At 43.4% G+C, this 19,553-nt stretch overlaps 1 protein-coding gene across 2 annotated transcripts in view; it reads right to left on the reverse strand.

Annotated features, from left to right (window-relative positions):
• The window catches only part of PDE3A (phosphodiesterase 3A), a 1,268,538-nt gene that overhangs the window by 276,753 nt on the left and 972,232 nt on the right, over window positions 1-19,553 (reverse strand). For both annotated transcript variants that reach the window (XM_086920567.1, XM_086920572.1), the window contains one exon: window positions 1,955-2,174. In XM_086920567.1, coding sequence (XP_086776693.1) covers window positions 1,955-2,174 — 220 coding nt within the window. The remainder of the gene's footprint in view (window positions 1-1,954; window positions 2,175-19,553) is intronic.

Below are 19,553 nucleotides of genomic sequence, written 5' to 3' on the forward strand. Positions count from 1 at the left end.
CGCCACCCCAGTTCAGACATGGCCATATGCAAATCAGACTGACCCTGTGCCTCATGGGAACAGTCCAGCCAGAACTGCCAAGCCATGTCTTCCCTGGACCTGAAACAAGCATCCTGGGACTGGTTTCCGGCTAATCAGCCGTCATCAGCCCTTTGGTTTTGCTTTGTTCGACCTAAGTTGGCAGGGTATGCCCAGACGTGGGTACCTTGCTCACTTTGCCACTTCATTCAAGCTAGCCTGGCTGATGACGGCTAATGGATTAAACCCAGATCAGTTGACTGGGGGTGAGTGCTTGCATTGTTCAACACTCCGTCCATCATCCCCTTTGGTTTCGCTGATTTCTCCTACTTGGCATTAATGCGATCAGAATGACTGCTTGTAAGGGCAAATATTGACCTAATGGCCATAATTAACTTTCAACGTTCTTTGTAGTGCGTGGAATTGGAAAGTTTAGCGGACTATGTATCATTTTACATAGTACCCCTTGCCTGTGCCTATATAGGCACCAGACCCATTTTACAGTGACAGATGAAGAATGTTTATTCCTGAAAGACAATTCTTGCATGTCCATTGCATCAGTAACTGTACCAGCAGTCCTACAGACTCAAAATCTTTAGGCATGAACTGCCCTTAGGCGAATCCAAAGAGAGCATATCTGATGTACAGAAGCTTAGAACGCCTATCCTTTGTGGAAGAAAATGCATATCTTTACCCCATACCACAAGGTATAAATGTGGAAATGACCACTTCACAAAGTCCACTTTACATGGATCAAGAGTAAAAGCAGCTGCATGGGATGCATGCAATGAATGCATCATCTAAATGGGGCCTTGTGAGAAAAGCAATGTTCAAGTTTCTCTTGGAGGGTAGGAAGCAAAGGCAATGAAAATTAATTTATTATTGTTTAACTGAAATCTATTCTGATAATAACCTTACTAGTAGGGGTGCATTTTCATAATTGTGGGTGTCTACAACTAGAATATGTAGATGGAATTGGTAACTTTGTTGTTGTTGACATATTAAGAAAACAACACATTACCCTCCTCTTTTGAGTTAGTTAATTACACAAATAGTCCAAGTCTCACAAATATGTAAATATGCCAGTCTGCTTATGTTCTTGAACCACAGAGAATTTCGATATTATGGTGGAGCCTAACTGTAATATTGAATTTATTTACACTCCTAAAGCGCTGCTTCATTCATGAGAAAACATTGCCTCATTTGAGAAGGAAGATTGCTAGAATCTTGTAGGGAGAGTGCGTGTGCAGGACGAGAAGGAGAGGGAAGATGAAGGGAGGAGAGGGGGAGAGGAAGGAGAGAAAGAGAGCAAGACATAAACCCACACTGTGAGAACCAGATGGCTCCTTACAGAGTTGGTAAACCTTGACAGAGTCAGACAAACACTAACTCTGAGACGACCAGTACACTACATGGATGGATCCCCCTGTTTGGATCCTTGGTCTGCTAAAACCTACAACAGGATGCATTCAAACTTTGAGGGAGATGCAGTTCAAAATTCTTCCATGTGCCTCACAACCTCTCCCACATATCATATATAATGAAACAGAATGCTATATCTTTGCTGTGCCTGACTCAGGCATTATACCACACAGTCATACTATAGTATCCAGGCACAACGCATGTAACACAACCTAAGATTCTACAAAATGCAGTGACTATTTTCATGAGTACAGCATTTCACTCTACGAAAACATTATTAGGTGAGTATTCAGATATAAATTGTGTGGTTTTTTCGTAAGCAAGTTTCGCTTTCGTTATTACATCACTGGCAATTAGGCACTTTTGACAAAGTGTATATCAGTATTATAATGTCAATGATCTTTTTAAAAATATGATTTCTTAAAATAATGACCAAAGTCACTTCCACCTTGAGGAAGTCCTGAGGATTAGATACAATTTTAAAACAGTAAAGAGAAAAAAAGGCTTGGCTTACCTACTACAGACAATAGGAGGTCCCAGAAACTGGTCCGGATCTTCAGGTGCACTGTGTGTCCCAGTTACAACCTTGTGAGGACTTAGTGTTGTCTTGGCTTTAAGGTCTGCACTGTCCGGAAACTGTGCTGCAGAAAATTTGCTAGTGGGGCTGCTGGCTGGGGTCCCCTGGATGGGTGAATGGCACGGGGAGGTGAGAGGTGAAATGTTTGGAGGTATACCTAGCAAAAAAATACTGTTTGTCATTAAAACACAAAGGGCGTTTAATAAACTGATCTACATATGCAATACCAAGCCAAAGGTAATGCTACAAAGAGCTGCCCCAATAAGGTCAGAAGATATCAGCAGTATACATATATTAAATTCTTAGGGATGACAGATTAACAGCACAGTTATGTATATACATTTATCATTAGAACAATTAGAACATAATACAAACACACATGTTTGTTAACTGATCCCTGCCAAACTCTTTTGGGGTAAGATCACTCTGATATAGCACTGTAGATTCTGCTCCCTGTAATAAAAATAGTTAATGCAGCTTTAATTTGAGAAGTTACATTGAAAATGAGCATTACCGAGCAAGATAATTGGATTGATGCCAAATTATTCAAGAACACCTATATCTATTAATATTTTGTCAAATTATGTGTTTAAAATATTACTTGTCAATTGTTCTGTTCACTTTTGACATTTGATGCTAAAAGATAGGAAGGAGGCAGAAAAAAGATAAAAACGCATCATTGATGATCCATTTGTTTTTTTATGTTTGAAAAAGAAAGAAAAAAATAGAATTGTTCTAGGTTTGTCTTAGAAATACTTCGATGAAAGAGTAGTGAATCATGAGTATGCAGATATGATTACACTCCTGAAATGAATACAGGTTAAATAGTGAAACAAAGGAGAAATGCATCTTGTAGACTAAGAGGGCTGATATAGTGGCTGAAGGAATGAGGATTGTTATTTGGAGTGGAAAAGAGTTCACCTCCAACGATACGGCCACCACCTGCTAGATGTCATACAAATTAAATTAAATAAACATAATCCTCAGTAATGTGACAGAAAGCAGTAAATCAATGGTAATGTGGAAAATATTTAGGAAGTACAAAAGCAAAAGTCACCCATAGCACAATAACATCCCACAACTAATTATAAAATAAAGAAAAACATATTATGAGTAAAGAAGAAAGGGGTGATCCAGCAGAGAGCAGCAGAGAGCAAGGACCAGTGAGTTGAGCGAGTTGAGCGAGTTGAGTGAGGCAAGGCGAGAACGCGGATGCGGACGCGGTCGCCAGGGCTTTGTGGGAGAAAGTGACCACGATAGCCTCCCGCTGCCCCCTGCCTTCTGCCCCCGTTATTCCCAGCTGTTCCCCGCAGTTTTTTAGCCCAGTCAATCGAGCGAGAACGAGTCCCCATTCCTGTTCCGTCCAGGCAGCCGGCGGACGATAGGCAGCTGCAACGGGGAGGACAGCCAGTGAGTAAAAACCATCTGGCAACATTCTGGTAATCCGGCAAGCCTAGCACCCCATTGTTCTGGATGCTGTGGTGGTAGCGGGACAAGTGCGAGGAGGCCCCGAGGAGGTCCCGTGCAGAGGTCCAGTGGTCCAGCGTCTCAGTGGCTTAGTGGCTCAGCGGTATTTGAGTTTGTGCAGCTAGAGCACCCTGAGCGAGACGTGGCAGTCGTGGTATTGAGCTGGGGAGCTGGGAAGCCGGTGGTCTGCTGAAACGGCGAGGAGCACATGAGTGAATGTCAGCAGAGGGTGTAAAGGCATAAAAAAAAAAGATATCAAGGCTTGAGCACGGGCCCATCAGGCTTATAACAACAACAAAAACGACTGAAGTCTGGCAAATCAATTCATAAGCTGATTGACAATCCCCTTAAGCTTGTTGGATAGGTGGTAGAGGCGGGATCACATACAAGATCATACATATTCCTTTAAAGCTGTCTCAGACTATTTTTATTTCAGATTATTTTGAGATCTGGTCGACAACGTGGGGCACTACCAAGTCCCCAATCAAAACGGAGGCAGAAGAGCGAAGTGTGTTCAGGCATAGGAGGTGTCCCACTGCAGGTCACCCCTAAAGCAGTTTCCTCCAAGGATTCAGTTATGCCAGTTGTCTTTAAAACTACTTCCAAAGAACATATTCCAGCCCATCTTAACCAATTGACAATTAAGGATTTTCTTAAGCAGTCGCAAAAATCTGCAGACATGGATAACGGTAAAGGGCCCTCTGTAACATGGTCTCCATTTATCAGTGTAAAGAGAGATTACCTAGTGGAGTCGATCACAGGGCTTAATTCTTCTCTTCCCTCAGAATTGGAGGTGGTGAACCATGGCAATGAAAGTAATGTCTCTGGACTTTGTTCATCGGCTGCGATTTTAAACCCGCTTTTAAAACCGTCTTATACGATACAGGCAAAAGCCCAAGTTCATGTTCAAGTTCATGTACAAGGCAACGCACAAGACAACATTCTTCTGGCGTCAAGGATACCCATGGTTGACGCAGTCTTATCTGCGACTTCGACTGGTCGAAAGGAGTTCTTTATCCGTGGGTTTGTAGTCAAGACTCAAATGGTGCCCCGACTAAAATTCCCCCTGGCACGGATCAAAACACAATTGATGAGGTTTTTTTGATAGACTCCGACCCTCTTGAGGCGGAATGAGCTAGGGAGGGCAATTCACCAATATTAGAAATATCTAGTCCCAACGGCCTAAATAGTAGCATAAGGTTATTCAACCTGGACCAATCGAGTGTAATGCAGGAAATGGAAGGCGCCAACCCCATCGGGGAATGGCGTCGTTAGTGGCAGCCAAAGGGCCGACCCGGAGCCGGATCACTTCCGGTTTGCGTGACCCGGAAGTGAGCGTCGCGTCAGGACCAATGGGAACAAAGGTCGAGGTACGCCCCGTAAGTGTTAGTAGGGCGCGAGGCTTAAAAGCCCGCGACCAGCCTAGAGGCCCCCTCTTTGTCCGCTGATCATCCAGGAGTCGGACGTCTCCAAGAGAAGACATCGTGGGAGCATAGCGTTGGAGTATACAGCGAGAGTTAATCCGACTCGTGGTCTAGGTTAGCGGGCCTTGCAGTGTGTGCTAGATTTCTTTATCTTTACAGCTTTCGTGCTTATTTCTCTTGATTTAAATATTGTTTGCAGGGGGGGGGTTTGCCGCGGTAAATCCTCGTGTCCGGGGGGAGGGCGAGCGCTGGCGCTCGATCATTTGATTCCCTGGGTCCGGGCCCATCCGCGGCGCGGTGGGCCTGCAAAGTCGTTTGCGTTTCTCGATAAGTTTTAACGTCGTTTTTTCTTTAAGTGCAGGATGCCGTCGAAGAAGGTACCGAAGGGTAAACAACCCGCAGCCAAGAATGAGGAATTCCTTGCCTTTACGGAACTGCTGGAGTTCACAAGAGAAAAAGGCATGGATTGGGTACTAAAGAATATGAGAGACGGGGCTAGAGCAGATGCGAACTCTCAGGAGGAGAGGGGGAGAGGCAAAAGAGCGAAGCAGACCCCAGAAAAGCTTAGAAGCTCGGCAAGAGGCAAGCGGTCTAGGCCGACGGATTCACGACCAGTATCACCAGGTGAGGAGGAGGCGCCAGAGACAATTGATTCGAACTTAGGCGCAGATAACGACCCAGATGACGCCGAGGGGCAGTATGAGGCAACTAGGCCTACGCAGATAGGAGGGTTCCCCGTCACTTCTGTGGGGGGGGTCCGGTCCGCACGGTATGTTACCGCCAGTAGTGGCACAGCCGGGTAGCGGAGTGTCGCAAGTTTGGGTTCAGCCCGGGGGGGTCGCTCAGTTACCAGGGATGCAATTATATGGGTCGCATGGTCAAGCGATAGGTAGCAGCCCGGTAAGCTCAATGTTTCCTGCCTACACAGCTCACGGGTCCCCCTTAGCGATGACTGCTTTCTCTAATCTAGGGGGTCCAAGTCAGGGCTCAATGGCGAATGCCGTAGTTGATGTTGCGGGTCCCTCTAATGGCCAGATGCATGGAGGGTTTGGGGGGCAACCAGCTGGTTCCCCATTATTAGCTTTCAGCCCTCTAATGTTCGGTTCTTCCTCAATGACCTTATCGCCATCCGCTGGGATAACTTGGCATGTGCCAGCAGATATGAAGGACAGGATACTCAGGGGCGAATACATAGAAGTGTTCGACCTTATCAATGCGGGGGTGGCGGCGGGAAAACCCAAAGCCGGAAAGGAGGGAGATTACAATCAGAAGAAATCATGGGTAGAATGGTCCATGAAGAATTGGATCACGGGATTTGCAATATATGCCGCTGTTATGCTTGAGAAATATCCGGTTTTAGGCCCGCAAATGATGAGCTATATATCCTTGATACATGGTGCGGCAACAGAGTTTCCAGGCCAGGGGTGGCTGAAATACGATAAAATGTTCAGGCAGATGAAGGCAGTTCACCCGGGTATAGCATGGGACCAGCGGGAGATTAATTTGTGGCATACAGTCTTCTATTCCACCCCTTCAACGCCTACCCTGGTACCCTCAACTCAGAGCCAGTTCTTTCGGACTGACAAAGGGGTCGGTGAGAAAAAACAGGCCTGCTGGCAGTTTAATAGAAATGAGTGTACCAGGGGGGTCGCGTGTAAATTCAAACACTGCTGTTCCTACTGCGGGGGTACCTCTCATCCCGAGATCAGGTGTTTTAAGAAAACTGGTAACCCCAAAGAACAGGCCAGCCACAGTGCCCCAAAAGGAAAGCCAACTAAGACCCCTGACAAAGCTACCAACTCCAATTAAACGGCATGTCCTGACACACCTCCTCAGTAAGTACGATAATCTTGGGGAGGCTCAATTCCTACTGCATGGTTTTACAATTGGCTTTCGTATCCCGTCTTCAGCCCCCCCTTCCAATGTCCCACCTCGCAATCAGAGCTCAGTGTTGCGAAATATGGAGGCAGCTCGAGAGAAGATCATGAAGGAGGTAGCATTGGGGCGGGTTGGGGGCCCTTTCACAGAACCACCTACCCATAATCTGGTTTGTTCCCCATTGGGTCTAGTTCCAAAAAAGGAGGAAGGTAAATTTCGTCTGATCCATAATCTATCGAGTCCCCCAGGGCTCTCGGTAAACGATAAGCTAGACCCGGATCTGTGCTCGGTGAAGTATACCAAATTTGACACGGCTATTGAAAAATTGCAGGCATTTGGGGAGGGAGCCCTAATGGCTAAAGCCGATGTTGAATCAGCCTTTAGGTTACTGCCCGTGCACCCGGACGACACCAGGTTCTTGGGCTTCACATTTGACGGTAACTATTTTTTGGATTTGTGCATGCCTATGGGGTGTTCTATTGCCTGTGCAGTTTTCGAGACTTTCGCAAGGTTCCTGGAATGGGCGGTTGAGCAGTTTCTGGCCTCGGACAACTCACATGCTGTAGTCCACTACCTGGACGATTTTCTGTTCATGGGTCCCGAGGGTTCCCAGTCGTGCAGGAAGGCCCTGCTGGGCTTCCAGCGCTTGGCTGAGGCGCTCGGAGTACCTTTGGCGGCGGAAAAAAACGAAGGCCCGACCACGTGTTTGACCTTCCTGGGCATAGAGATGGATACAACAGCAGGAGTGTGCAGGCTGCCAAAAGTCAAGGTTGATGCCTTTAGGGCCGCTATTGATGGTTGCCTGGGGGCAAGGAAGGTAACCTTACATCAGCTACAAGTTCTTCTGGGTCAACTGAACTTTGCTCTGCGGGTCATTCCTATGGGCAGGGCCTTCTCCAGGAGTATAGCGAGGGCAATGTCTGGACTGCGGGCCAAACACCACAGAGTGAGGCTCTCAGCTGAAGTTAGAGAGGATCTTATGATTTGGAGAAGTTTCTTGAGGGACTTCAATGGCACGGTGTTGTGGCGAGCAGCCTGTTCTTCTAATACGGATCTTGAGCTGTTCACCGACGCTGCAGGTAGTATTGGTTTCGGAGCTATATTCGGTCAAAAATGGTGTATGCAGTGCTGGCCAGATGACTGGATCGAGCGAGGCCTGACTACTAACATTTCCTTCCTTGAACTTTTCCCCATAGTGGTAGCTTTGCACTTGTGGGGGGATCTGCTGGCAAACAAGAGTATAGTATTCTGGTCGGACAACATGTCCGTAGTCATGGTGATTAATAGCCAGAGGGCTACCTGTACTTGGGTACTCAGGTTGTTGAAAGAATTGGTTTTGCAGTGCCTGAGCCATAATGTCCAATTCACTGCGAAACATGTTCCAGGTGTAGAAAACAAAGCGGCTGATGCATTGTCTCGTTTTAAGTTAACAGAGTTCCGGGAGCATTGGCCCCAGGCGGAGACGTCAATGTCAGCCTTCCCAGCGGAGCTATGGAAGTTTGGTGCCCCACAGCCGCCGAGTTGATATCTGAATCCTTGGCTCCAAGGACTAAGAGTATGTATCAGAGGTCATGGGATTCGTATATGGCATACCTGAGGGGTGTGGGTGTAGCGGACATCTTTGCCCCCCAGAGTGTATTAGGCTTCATCGTGCTGCAGAAAGAGCAAGAGAAGTCGGTAGCATTCATGAAAAGACAGTTGTCGGCGTTAGCATTTTATGCGGGTCTACGGGGGGTGTCGGATCCGACAAAAGATCAGAGAGTTAGAAGAGCAATGAGAGGTTGGGAGCGCCTAGCGCCCGGGGAGATAGATTCTAGGAGGCCGATAGACGTAGAAAAATTGATTAAAATCTTAGGAGCTCTGCCGTTCGTTTGTTTCTCCCAGTATGAGACGCAACTGTTCCGGGTGGCCTATACCTTAGCCTTTTGTGGGGCGCTGCGAATTTCAGAATTACTTCCGACGTCCAAATCGGATAGGGAAGGGGGTCTGAAGTGCTCTGATATAATCGAGTCCAAAGGTGTCCTGCGGATGAGGGTGCGGAGATCGAAAACGGATCCGCTGGGTAAAGGTACCTGGTTACAACTGGGTAGAGTAGAGGGTGAGTCCTTCTGTCCGGTCAACTTGCTGAGGGTATTTCTCCAAGTCAGGCCCCAGGGAGCCGATGATAGACTCTTGATCCATGAGAATGGGTTACCACTTACCAGGTTCCAGTTCACTCGAGTAGTTAAAATGACCTTGGCACGGATCGGAGTTGAGCCGGCCGATTTTACATCACATTCGTTTAGAATTGGAGCAGCGACAACGGCTGCTGGCTTAGGCCTACCCGAACAGGTAATCAAGAGGTTGGGTCGCTGGAAATCAGCGTGTTACGAACGTTATATCCGCCCGCAATTAGTCTGACGTATCTTTAGCTTGCGTTCCCTTTGTGAGAATCGGCTGACTGTATCTCTTCACATTTACTCTTCATATTTACTTTAGGTACCTCCCCTAAGAGAACCCAAATCTGTTGGTGTGGCCACTCCTTCATTCGCAGGGCCGGGGCGCACTTCAAAAAGACACTCATGGACAGGGTGACCATGATGCGAGGTTGTGACCATCATTGGGTGGGGATAGGAGGGCAGCGCCTGGCGGATGTCCCGAGGGATGTAAAAGCGGCTTTGGCAAAAGGCATGCCTTCGCCAGACGTATTCGTGTTGCACTGCGGAGGCAACGACATGATTCCAGGCGGGAGGAGAGAAGTGAAGGAGTCCCTGTTTTTCTACCCTAGCAGCAATCAAAAACATTTTCCCAGAAGCTATAGTACTATGGTCGGAAGTCATCCCGAGACTCGTGTGGGCTCGGGGCGCACCCATAAAGCAATAAACAGATCTGTCAAAAGACTGAACCAATCGGTGGCGGAAATCCTGCAAACATCGAGTATTAAAGCGATTCGCCATAAATTAATTCAGGCAGAAAGGCCGGAGCTATACGCAGAGGACGGAGTCCACCTGTCGGAGGCGGGTATGGAGATATTTATAGAAACAGTTCTAGGGGCCGTCTCCGAAGCTCTTGAGCGCAGGGGGGGGAGGTCGAGTCCGCCAGTAAGCTCCTCGTCCTGTGGCGGGGTTCCGGACAAGAATACCACGGGAACTTCTTGTCTAGAGACAGTTAACTCTGAACAGGTTTGCTAAATCAGTATGGACTCTGGGCTGGCGGGAGAGTTGGGGCCGACCTGCTGGTGGCCTTGGCTTTTCAGCCCTACCCCAGAGGCCTCTGGTTGCCCAAGTGGGCGCTTTCCTCACCTGCGGCTCTGTTGACCAGAAGGGGGTTAACGTTAAGGGGCAGGTGATCTGGATTGTGGCCTGCTGGCGCAACCCTGAAGTCAAATAAAAGGCCCAGTGGAATGGGCGGTGAATGTATATATTGTATTATAAGTGCAAGTTTATTCTTAAATACTGTATTGGAATATGTACGAATAAATAAAGAGATTGGTGGGTCAATGAGGTAATTGACCGGAGAACTTAAATTTTAATAAACAAGCAGCACACTGCAGAAAATCAAGTACGACTCCAGAGTTTGATGTGGGGTTGGGTCCTTGTAAAGCATGCAGTGTGGTGGGGGGAGAATGCACTTTGTCTGCCATCTATGGAAGGCGCCAACCCCATCGGGGAATGGCGTCGTTAGTGGCAGCCAAAGGGTCGACCCGGAGCCGGATCACTTCCGGTTTGCGTGACCCGGAAGTGAGCGTCGCGTCAGGACCAATGGGAACAAAGGTCGAGGTACGCCCCGGAAGTGTTAGTAGGGCGCGAGGCTTAAAAGCCCGCGACCAGCCTAGAGGCCCCCTCTTTGTCCGCTGATCATCCAGGAGTCGGACGTCTCCAAGAGAAGACACCCACCCACCCATCCCTATTAATAAGGATTCAATTAGGGCAATAGCGGGGTTCCGGACAAGAATACCACGGGAACTTCTTGTCTAGAGACAGTTAACTCTGAACAGGTTTGCTAAATCAGTATGGACTCTGGGCTGGCGGGAGAGTTGGGGCCGACCTGCTGGTGGCCTTGGCTTTTCAGCCCTACCCCAGAGGCCTCTGGTTGCCCAAGTGGGCGCTTTCCTCACCTGCGGCTCTGTTGACCAGAAGGGGGTTAACGTTAAGGGGCAGGTGATCTGGATTGTGGCCTGCTGGCGCAACCCTGAAGTCAAATAAAAGGCCCAGTGGAATGGGCGGTGAATGTATATATTGTATTATAAGTGCAAGTTTATTCTTAAATACTGTATTGGAATATGTACGAATAAATAAAGAGATTGGTGGGTCAATGAGGTAATTGACCGGAGAACTTAAATTTTAATAAACAAGCAGCACACTGCAGAAAATCAAGTACGACTCCAGAGTTTGATGTGGGGTTGGGTCCTTGTAAAGCATGCAGTGTGGTGGGGGGAGAATGCACTTTGTCTGCCATCTAACAGTTCTATCAATACTGATAATAAGTTAATATCTGCTCCCGGAAAGTTGGATCTGAAAAGGTGTCTATTTCAAGGGAGCAAAGTAAATCTGCTCAAGCAGTAGCTTCAAATAATCTGTTTAGCTCTGTAGATCTATCCCTACTCGACATATTTGGAGGAAATCACTGTAACAGACCAAATGCAAAGGAAAACAAACTCAATAACCTAGATTTTGGTATATGGGAGAGTCTACTTAATACAATGGACAATATTACTAATGCTCTCAATTTCCACTCAGATAAATTAAACACTCAAGTCGACTTATTAAATATAATGGCCGTCCATGTAGTTGGAATAGATGCAAAAATTCTCCAATTGACTAACTTGATAACTAAAGTTCAATCCAACATGGAGAACCAATTAATAACCTACACTTGTGAGCAATTGATTGATAACATTGCAGATTTACCGCTTATCATTAGCTCTATGGTTAAAGAAGTCAAATTGATGTTGAGCAGAATGGTTCAAAAGAAAACAACATTGAACGACACACTAGTTGATTCATCCTTGGCAACAAAGTCCTTAAATTTATTAGAAGATCTACGGATCCAACAGCAAAATGTGAATAGAGAAGAAACAAACACAAATACAATACCCAAACTTTTCAAGTGTAAAACTCAGCAACAAAATATAGTACAAATAAAAACTACTGCCGCAGAAGAAAAAAGATCGACTTTCAAATGATGACACATCTCAAGATGGGCTTAAAGACAGTAAATCTATGGATGAAATATTAGTCGATGAATCAAACTTAATACAAAATAATGCCAATCAAACTTCTATTACAACTAAAGAAGGCCTATCGAAAAGGGCGAGAAAAAGACTGAGGAAAACTCATAATAAATTAACTAAAAAAAAAAAAAAAAATCTCACAAGTGACGCTCCTCCTAATAAAAAAGAACTACTGTATTTTCTGGCTTATAAGACAACTTTTTAACCATGGAAAATCTTTTCAAAAGTTGGGGGTCGTCTTATACGCCGGTGTCATTTAATATGCAAGCAAATATAGTCTAAACCCTACATTTTAAAAGGAAAAGTAGGGAGTCGTCTTATACGCCAGAAAAAAAAAGGTATATCCGATATTCAGACCCTTGAAAGCACGTGCAGTCAAATTGTCGGCTGAGCCAAAGGGACAAGACGTCGGAATCCCAGCACCCAATGTGCTAAATGACAGTATATGGTCCAAAATTACTGTAACATCGAACTCAAGGGTTAATGGAGAAGACCAGTCATTCAATGGAGCTGACAAACAGTGTGCTGAGCTAAATCCTATTATTCAGAAAACCATAAATAATCTCAATCAAGAAATGTATAAGGATCACATTACTGAGGAGATAATTACTCCTGAGCAAATCACAACTGATGCCCCTATGTCGGGAAAAGTGTCTATTCAGGCATTATTACCGGATGCAAGGACAACTAGTAATATAAATAATGATAAACTAATGTCTCGTGATACCTTGAGTGAGTCAAGAACAGTGTTTTTCTGTCCATAATACACTACCAGAGGTTCTCATGACATTTTGAATCGGGACAATATTTTAAAATTACTGAATGCAATTGCTGATTTGAAGCATTTAACGTCAGATGATTTAGACTCAGTTGAGTTTAGGAAAGACCAGTTCCACCCTAACAATGAAATAACAATAGCAACTTGGCATCATGAGGTTTACATCTTAGCTAATATTTATCAGTTTGAGAAATGGGGCATTAAAGTCTGGAGAATCTGTGATTCCCAATACCCGACACTACTCATCCCGATGAGAGCATCTAATAGTCCAGCCCCAAAGGCCAGTGTACGCCAATTAAAACCGGGATCACACGTCATAGCTCTGAAAGGAGCCGTAGGGCCATCATCAAAATTAGATCTGTCATTTGGGATTAAGATAATGAGTGGTAAACTGGGCATTCGAACTTGCAAAGAGTTAAAGAATGAAATTCCCTTTTCTGGCGATTGGAGTTGGCTGCCAAAAATATTGGTCAAAGGGAGTCCAATAAAACATGATTGATGCCTAAATTCCATTACCAAAGTGTTAAAACCACTTAATATTTGTTTCTGGAATGTAAATGGACTTAAAACCCTTGTAGAGGATCCTGATGCAATAATCTTACTCAGGGATTTTGATATCTAAATACTGCTCGCTGTAAGCCTGCCTTTGGTCATGCAAGTGAAGGTCTCTCCACTTATATTTCTTTAAGTTTGGATGTGAGACATTTTGAAATTGATTTTCAAGTGCCATGGCTACAGTGTACTAAGTTAGTATTTAAACATTCTATTATTTTCTTAAACATTTATATAAGTGCAAAAAATTCGGATAAGGCTACTCAATTCTCGAGTTTGTGGGAAATAGTAAGAGTCTTGTAATATGAACATTTGGATTCAATGATAATCATCTCTGGCGATCTTAACATGCACTTTTTTACTCGTTACACCCCTAATATACCAACGAGATTGTTATCAAGGTTGATTAATTCTCAATTCATAAAATGTAACCTTAAGTTGCTACTGGCTGATGGAAAAACTCCTACATTCAAAAAAATAGGTAATCCAACTATTATTGATTATTCAATAGTTTCGAATGTGCTAATAAACTCACTTTGCAGCTATCGTGTAATACCGAGAATAGAAAGTGAGCATAATCTGCAAATAATTTCTTTCGCACTTCCGTTGGATCATTTACAGGAAGTGAAAATAATCAAAACTATTCCAACATCTTTTAATTTGAAACGGCTGGTAGAGAACCAGAGAAATGAAAAAGAGATATTGAAAGTCTTATCTTCCTCAATCAATAAAGCTCAAGAAGAAATAGCAGAAGGAAAATCTATGGTTGATTCCTAGCCACATCTCTGTTAAGCCCTTTTGGATAATTTTCCTCCCCCGACAATATCGAAATGTGCGACCATGAGAACAAAAAAGTCAGGATGGTTTACTAACCAGCTGCTTCATTTGAAAGGAAATCTTAATAGAGCAACTAGGGCCTTTTGCAGAAAACGTAAAGGTTCAAATACTTTTTTAGAATTGCAACAACTAATAAAGCAAAGAAAACAATATAAAAATGAAATATGGAAAGCTAAACAAGCGTATTATGAAGGAATATGGATCAAATTACATCATTCATGTAAAACAAGAGACTTAAAATCATTTTGGGGTATTATTAATAATCTTGATCTTGGTAATTACAGAGGGAACAGTACTAATATTGAAGAATCAAGTAAGGCTTCTTACATCTACAATCTTCATGCTGCCTCCTCGGTTGTTCATTCTGATTTTAACAGTATTTGTCAAAAAATAAACACATTGGAAAGTAATTAATATAAAAAATCTTATTTACAACACTACAACAAGCAAAGAAAATTAAAGGTTGATGGTTTAAGCTTTGATGCCGACGACATATATACTCTAGAAGACACTGACTTTTGGACGACAGATCGAGTTAAAGAGGCAATAAGTAAGATCAGATCTACCGGTGCGCAGGGTCCAAATGGATTTCCTAATTCTGTGTTTAAGGCAAATCTTAATCACTGGCCTGAGGTTTTAACATATTTATTTAATGATGTTCTCAAAACCGGAACTGTTCCTGAGTCATGGCAAGGAAGCATTATACAGCTAATATATAAAAGTGGTCCACATGATAATCCCGCCAATTATCGATTGATTGACCTAACGGATGTAGAGGCAAAAATATTTGCGAGTTGTCTTTTTGAAGACTTAGGGCCAGATGTAGGTCGGTCGGTAAGGGCCGGAAATCGGTATTTTCGGCCGTTTCCGACCGGTATTCAAGAATTGGCATGTAGGGGCACAATTTTACAGGATCGGTAACTTTACCGATTCGGTAAATTTACCGATTCTGTAAAATACGGAATCGGTATTTTTACCGATTCGGTAAATCTCAGATGTAGGTGGGACTTTTCTGAGTCCCAAAGGCCTAACAAAAACAGTATTTTACCACACAATCTTATTGTGTGGTAAAATACCGAATTCAGGTGTGCATGCACATGTGTGCATGCACACCTAGCCATGTGACAGACAGACATGCCCTTAGGGCATGTCTGTTTGCCACATGGCGCACATGCCTATTTGTGGGGTGCCAGAGGGTGTTAAAGTGACACCCCCTGCACCCTTGCAAAATTCGGTATTTACCGATTCTGTAAATACAGAATCGGTATTTCCCATTGATTCCTATGGGCTTCAAAGCCCATAGGAATCAATGGGAAATACCGATTCTGTATTTACAGAATCGGTAAATACCGAATGTTACAGATTCGGTATTTCCACATCTGGAAATACCAACATATCCACCCCTTAGATTTACCGATTTTTAATTACCGAATCGGTAAAATTCGGTAATTAAAAATCGGTAAATCTATTCTACCTACATCTAGCCCTTAGAAGCATGGGCATCATTTAATGATCTAATCCCAATTTTTCAAAATGGTTTTAGAAGAGGAGAATCGACCAATACGAACTTGATTTTAATGACTTTATTGGCCGACAGGGCTAAATATAGGAAACAGAAGCTGAATGTATGTTTTATTGATTTAAAAACCGCCTTTGACTCTGTACCACAAAACTCATTATGGGCTAAGCTTCTGAATTGGGGCATTCCAAATCATTTATTAGACATGATTAAACTTTTATACACCGATACATGGGTCCAGATTAAAGTCGGCGATGGTAGAAGCACTACACGCCCTCTAGGAACTAATACGAGTTTGAAGCAAGGCTGTGTTTTAGCTCCCTGGCTTTTTAATCTTTTTATGTCTGATTTACCATCTCATTTTAATGATGTCAATGCCCATCCTCCAACCATACCAGATAAAGAGATTAAATATTTGCAATATGCCTACTATACAATTTTACTGAGTCATACAGCCGTATGTTTAAAAAGAATAGTTGATTCTTTTAATCAATATATTACTCTGAATGGTCTTAAAATACATACTAAAAAGACAAACATTATGACTATAGGAGGAACAAAAGTAGGTTCAAAAGTATGGAACATTAATGGATTAGTTATTGAATCAGTAAAATCGGACAAATATCTGGGAATTATATTTGATGATAATATGTCATCTGGGCAGCATTTTAGTAACCTTGAGGCGAAGGCAACTTCGCTATCATTTGCATTTATAAAGTCAAGGGATAAGTTATCATGCCCAAATTATGAGCACTTGCTGAAGGTCATGAAAGCTAAACTGATTCCATCCTTGGAATATGGTTCGATGATCTTCCGTGGCAAAGATGCAAAAATCTTAGATGACATTCAGATAAAAGTTTATAAATCAGTTTATAGGATTCCCAGATATATAGGCCGTGCCAACATAAGATTAGAATTTGGACTAAAAAGACAAACTTTGTCTCGGCAATCTACTTATTTAACCTCATCGCTGCTAACCATATTCCCCTCCGGTGCTGAAGTATAATGGTAATGGGTGTGGTCATGACGGAACGGTTCCGTCATCAGCACAGCTCCACTGTGCCTCATGATGGAACCGTTCCGTCATGAGCACCGAAGGGGTTAAAAACGTTACTATCATTATCACGCTCAGAAAAAGGTTCCCTTTCATGTCAGTTTTAGCACGAGATTCTGAGTAGTGAGCATGCAAGTAGTTGGAGATCATTTTTAAATGAGTGCTTACTTAATTTTGAATGCCCAAACTTAGAAGATTAAGTTAGAAGTAAACACGCATTTAAAAGATCAGTAAATCAATCAGTTAATTTGCTGTCGACCATAACTGACAATGATGAGCTTAGAAAAAAGAACCATTCATGATCAGTCATGGTCAGTTGTTAACTCTTTTAGAAAATTGGAACCACAACCATATTTGCTGTCCTATCTAAAACCGGTTCCCTAAGAATAGATTTATGTTAATACGGTTTGGGCGATACCCAACTAAGGACGGATTTCCAAAATGGGAAAAAAATGGCCTTCCAAAGTATGTAGGCTGTGTGGATTATGTGATGAAACATCCTTTCATATTGTAACTTTGTGTCCCCTATTATTAGATGAGCGGAAATTCCTATCAAAATCCATTTTTAATGAATTTGGGGTAAGATCTTGTAGAAATGTCATCATCACATGCCTTCCTGGTGCATCGCTACAAATGACTTTATTTTAATAGCTGAAAACAAATATCTTGTGATGATGCAGTTTTATAAAATAGGTGCATACACCATGAATGTGGTTAAAATTACATCTAGAGAATAAAGATGCTTGAATTATAGACAGAATATTATGATCATAACGTCAGTACAAATGCACTTTACTATTTGCCATTTACTTTGATTGTAAAGTTTATTGATAACATCTAATTTGCGGGTTTATGTAATGTATTTTGTAGCTGTTAAGAACTATTACCACAAATATTGCTTCCTGCCCATGCTTCATATTCTTGCCAAGTTAACTGTGTCAAGTTGTTCTTTTGTGTACATGATTTTGCAAATGTTAACTTTATGAAATTTTACGCTGTAGCCACTCATAGTAGGAATTGGTCAAGTCTTTTTCCTTTTTTTAGTGGCTTTGAAGTTATACTGTCGTTTTTTATCACTCATGTATGTTTTTTTTTAGCGAATGTAATGATTTTAATTAATCAACAAATAAATATACACTACTGAGCAAAATAAGACCAAAAAAACGAAAAGTCAATAAGTGGATCCAGGGAAATACATTTTTAAAAAACTAAAGTGAAAAGCGCCAAGAAAAATGAAACACCCAATATAGGTTAACAGTTGTGTAGACCAGGAGCAAGGTGCAATTCCAGTCTGACTGCAATGGAGCTGAGGTCAGATACACGAAGTTGATTAGTCCCAGTAAAAGTCTGAAAGTCAAAAAGTTTAAAGAAGGTTCCACTTCAGAAAGTGACAAATTATAAAACTTCTCCTAAGTTACAGGGTATAAGAAAACTCCTCTCCGGATGGAATGCTGCAGAAACTTTAGTTGCTGATGTGGAACTGAAGCCCCCAAGGTGCACGGGGGCCCTAAGCTCTAGGGGGCTCCCTCAGCACAGTGCTAAGGGGTTACTTGATGCCGCACTGTACCAGGGCAAATACAAAGTTCAGGATGACCGTGAAGGATGGCAGGCCATGATATCGGACCCACGCAGGGTCACCTGAAAAAGTACTTTGGATGGGCAAACATCAGTGTTGAAGACTTGATGCATCAGTTCCGATTTATGCAATTGGATTGATGCATTGTCATCGAGCCTCGCAGTCCGGTTCTGAGTCATAATCAAACCCTTTACGATGCCACACTGTGTCATCATCCAGCCTCGAAGTTGGGTCCTGCTTCATTGGCAATGCACCCAGGGAGGTCTTCGGATTGGCACTGCGTCAGCCCAAAGACGTCACTGTGTCAATTTTGAAGCAAAACAACTGCAGAACCCACTTCCAAGGACCAGGGCTGGATGGGCACCAGAGACAGGGTAGAACTCACAGGTGGCAGAGTTCAGCAGTGTACTGTCTTGATAGGGTCAGATAGGGTCAGAAACCCAGTACGTACACTCAAATGTGCCTTTGAAGTGGAGGAACACTTCAAAGATGGCCCTTGAAGTGCACAGGTCCCCTTTCACCCAAGCTCTGTCTGAGGGGGGTAATCAGTCCTTTGTGTGGGACATGGGATACTGCCTTTCTAGGTATACGTTTCAACTCCCCCTCCCTCTTTCTGCCCAGGAAAAGCTATCAAAATGTAGATAAAGGCAGACGAGTTCTCTCCCACATTCACCCTTCCTGTGTTTGTGGCGGCTGTCTAGAGGGAAGATACTAAGTGTAGCTGTCACCCATCCCAGATGTGTATTGGAGACAGGCTGCAGGCACACGGAAATAAGTTTAAAGCAGAGAAATGTCCACTTTCTACCAGTGGCATTTCTAAAATAGTAATGTTAAATCAATCTAAAGAGGATTTCTCATTACCATTCCAAAGATATGAAACATGATGTAGCTATTACTTTCTAATCAGGAATTACACCTTAAAAGTGTTTTAAGGAATTCCCAATGCTAGCCTATGGGAGGACTAAGCCTCACAGTAGTGAAATATTAATTTAGCTATTTGTCACTACCGGGATATGTAAAAGCTAACAGTACCTGCCCTACCTTTTATTTACACAGCACCCTGCCCTTAGAGCTACCTAGGGCCTACCTTAGTGATGAATTTTGTGTAATAAAAGGGGAGTTTGAGGCTTGGCAAGTGGTTTTAAAAGTTACGTCGAAGTGCCAGTAAAATGCTCACACATACCTTGCAATGGCAGACCTGAGACAAGTTGGAAAGGCTACTTGTGTTGGTGGCACAAC

Source organism: Lissotriton vulgaris, chromosome 1_1 (genome assembly GCF_964263255.1).
Source record: "Lissotriton vulgaris chromosome 1_1, aLisVul1.2, whole genome shotgun sequence".
Classification (NCBI taxonomy): Eukaryota; Metazoa; Chordata; class Amphibia; order Caudata; family Salamandridae; genus Lissotriton; species Lissotriton vulgaris.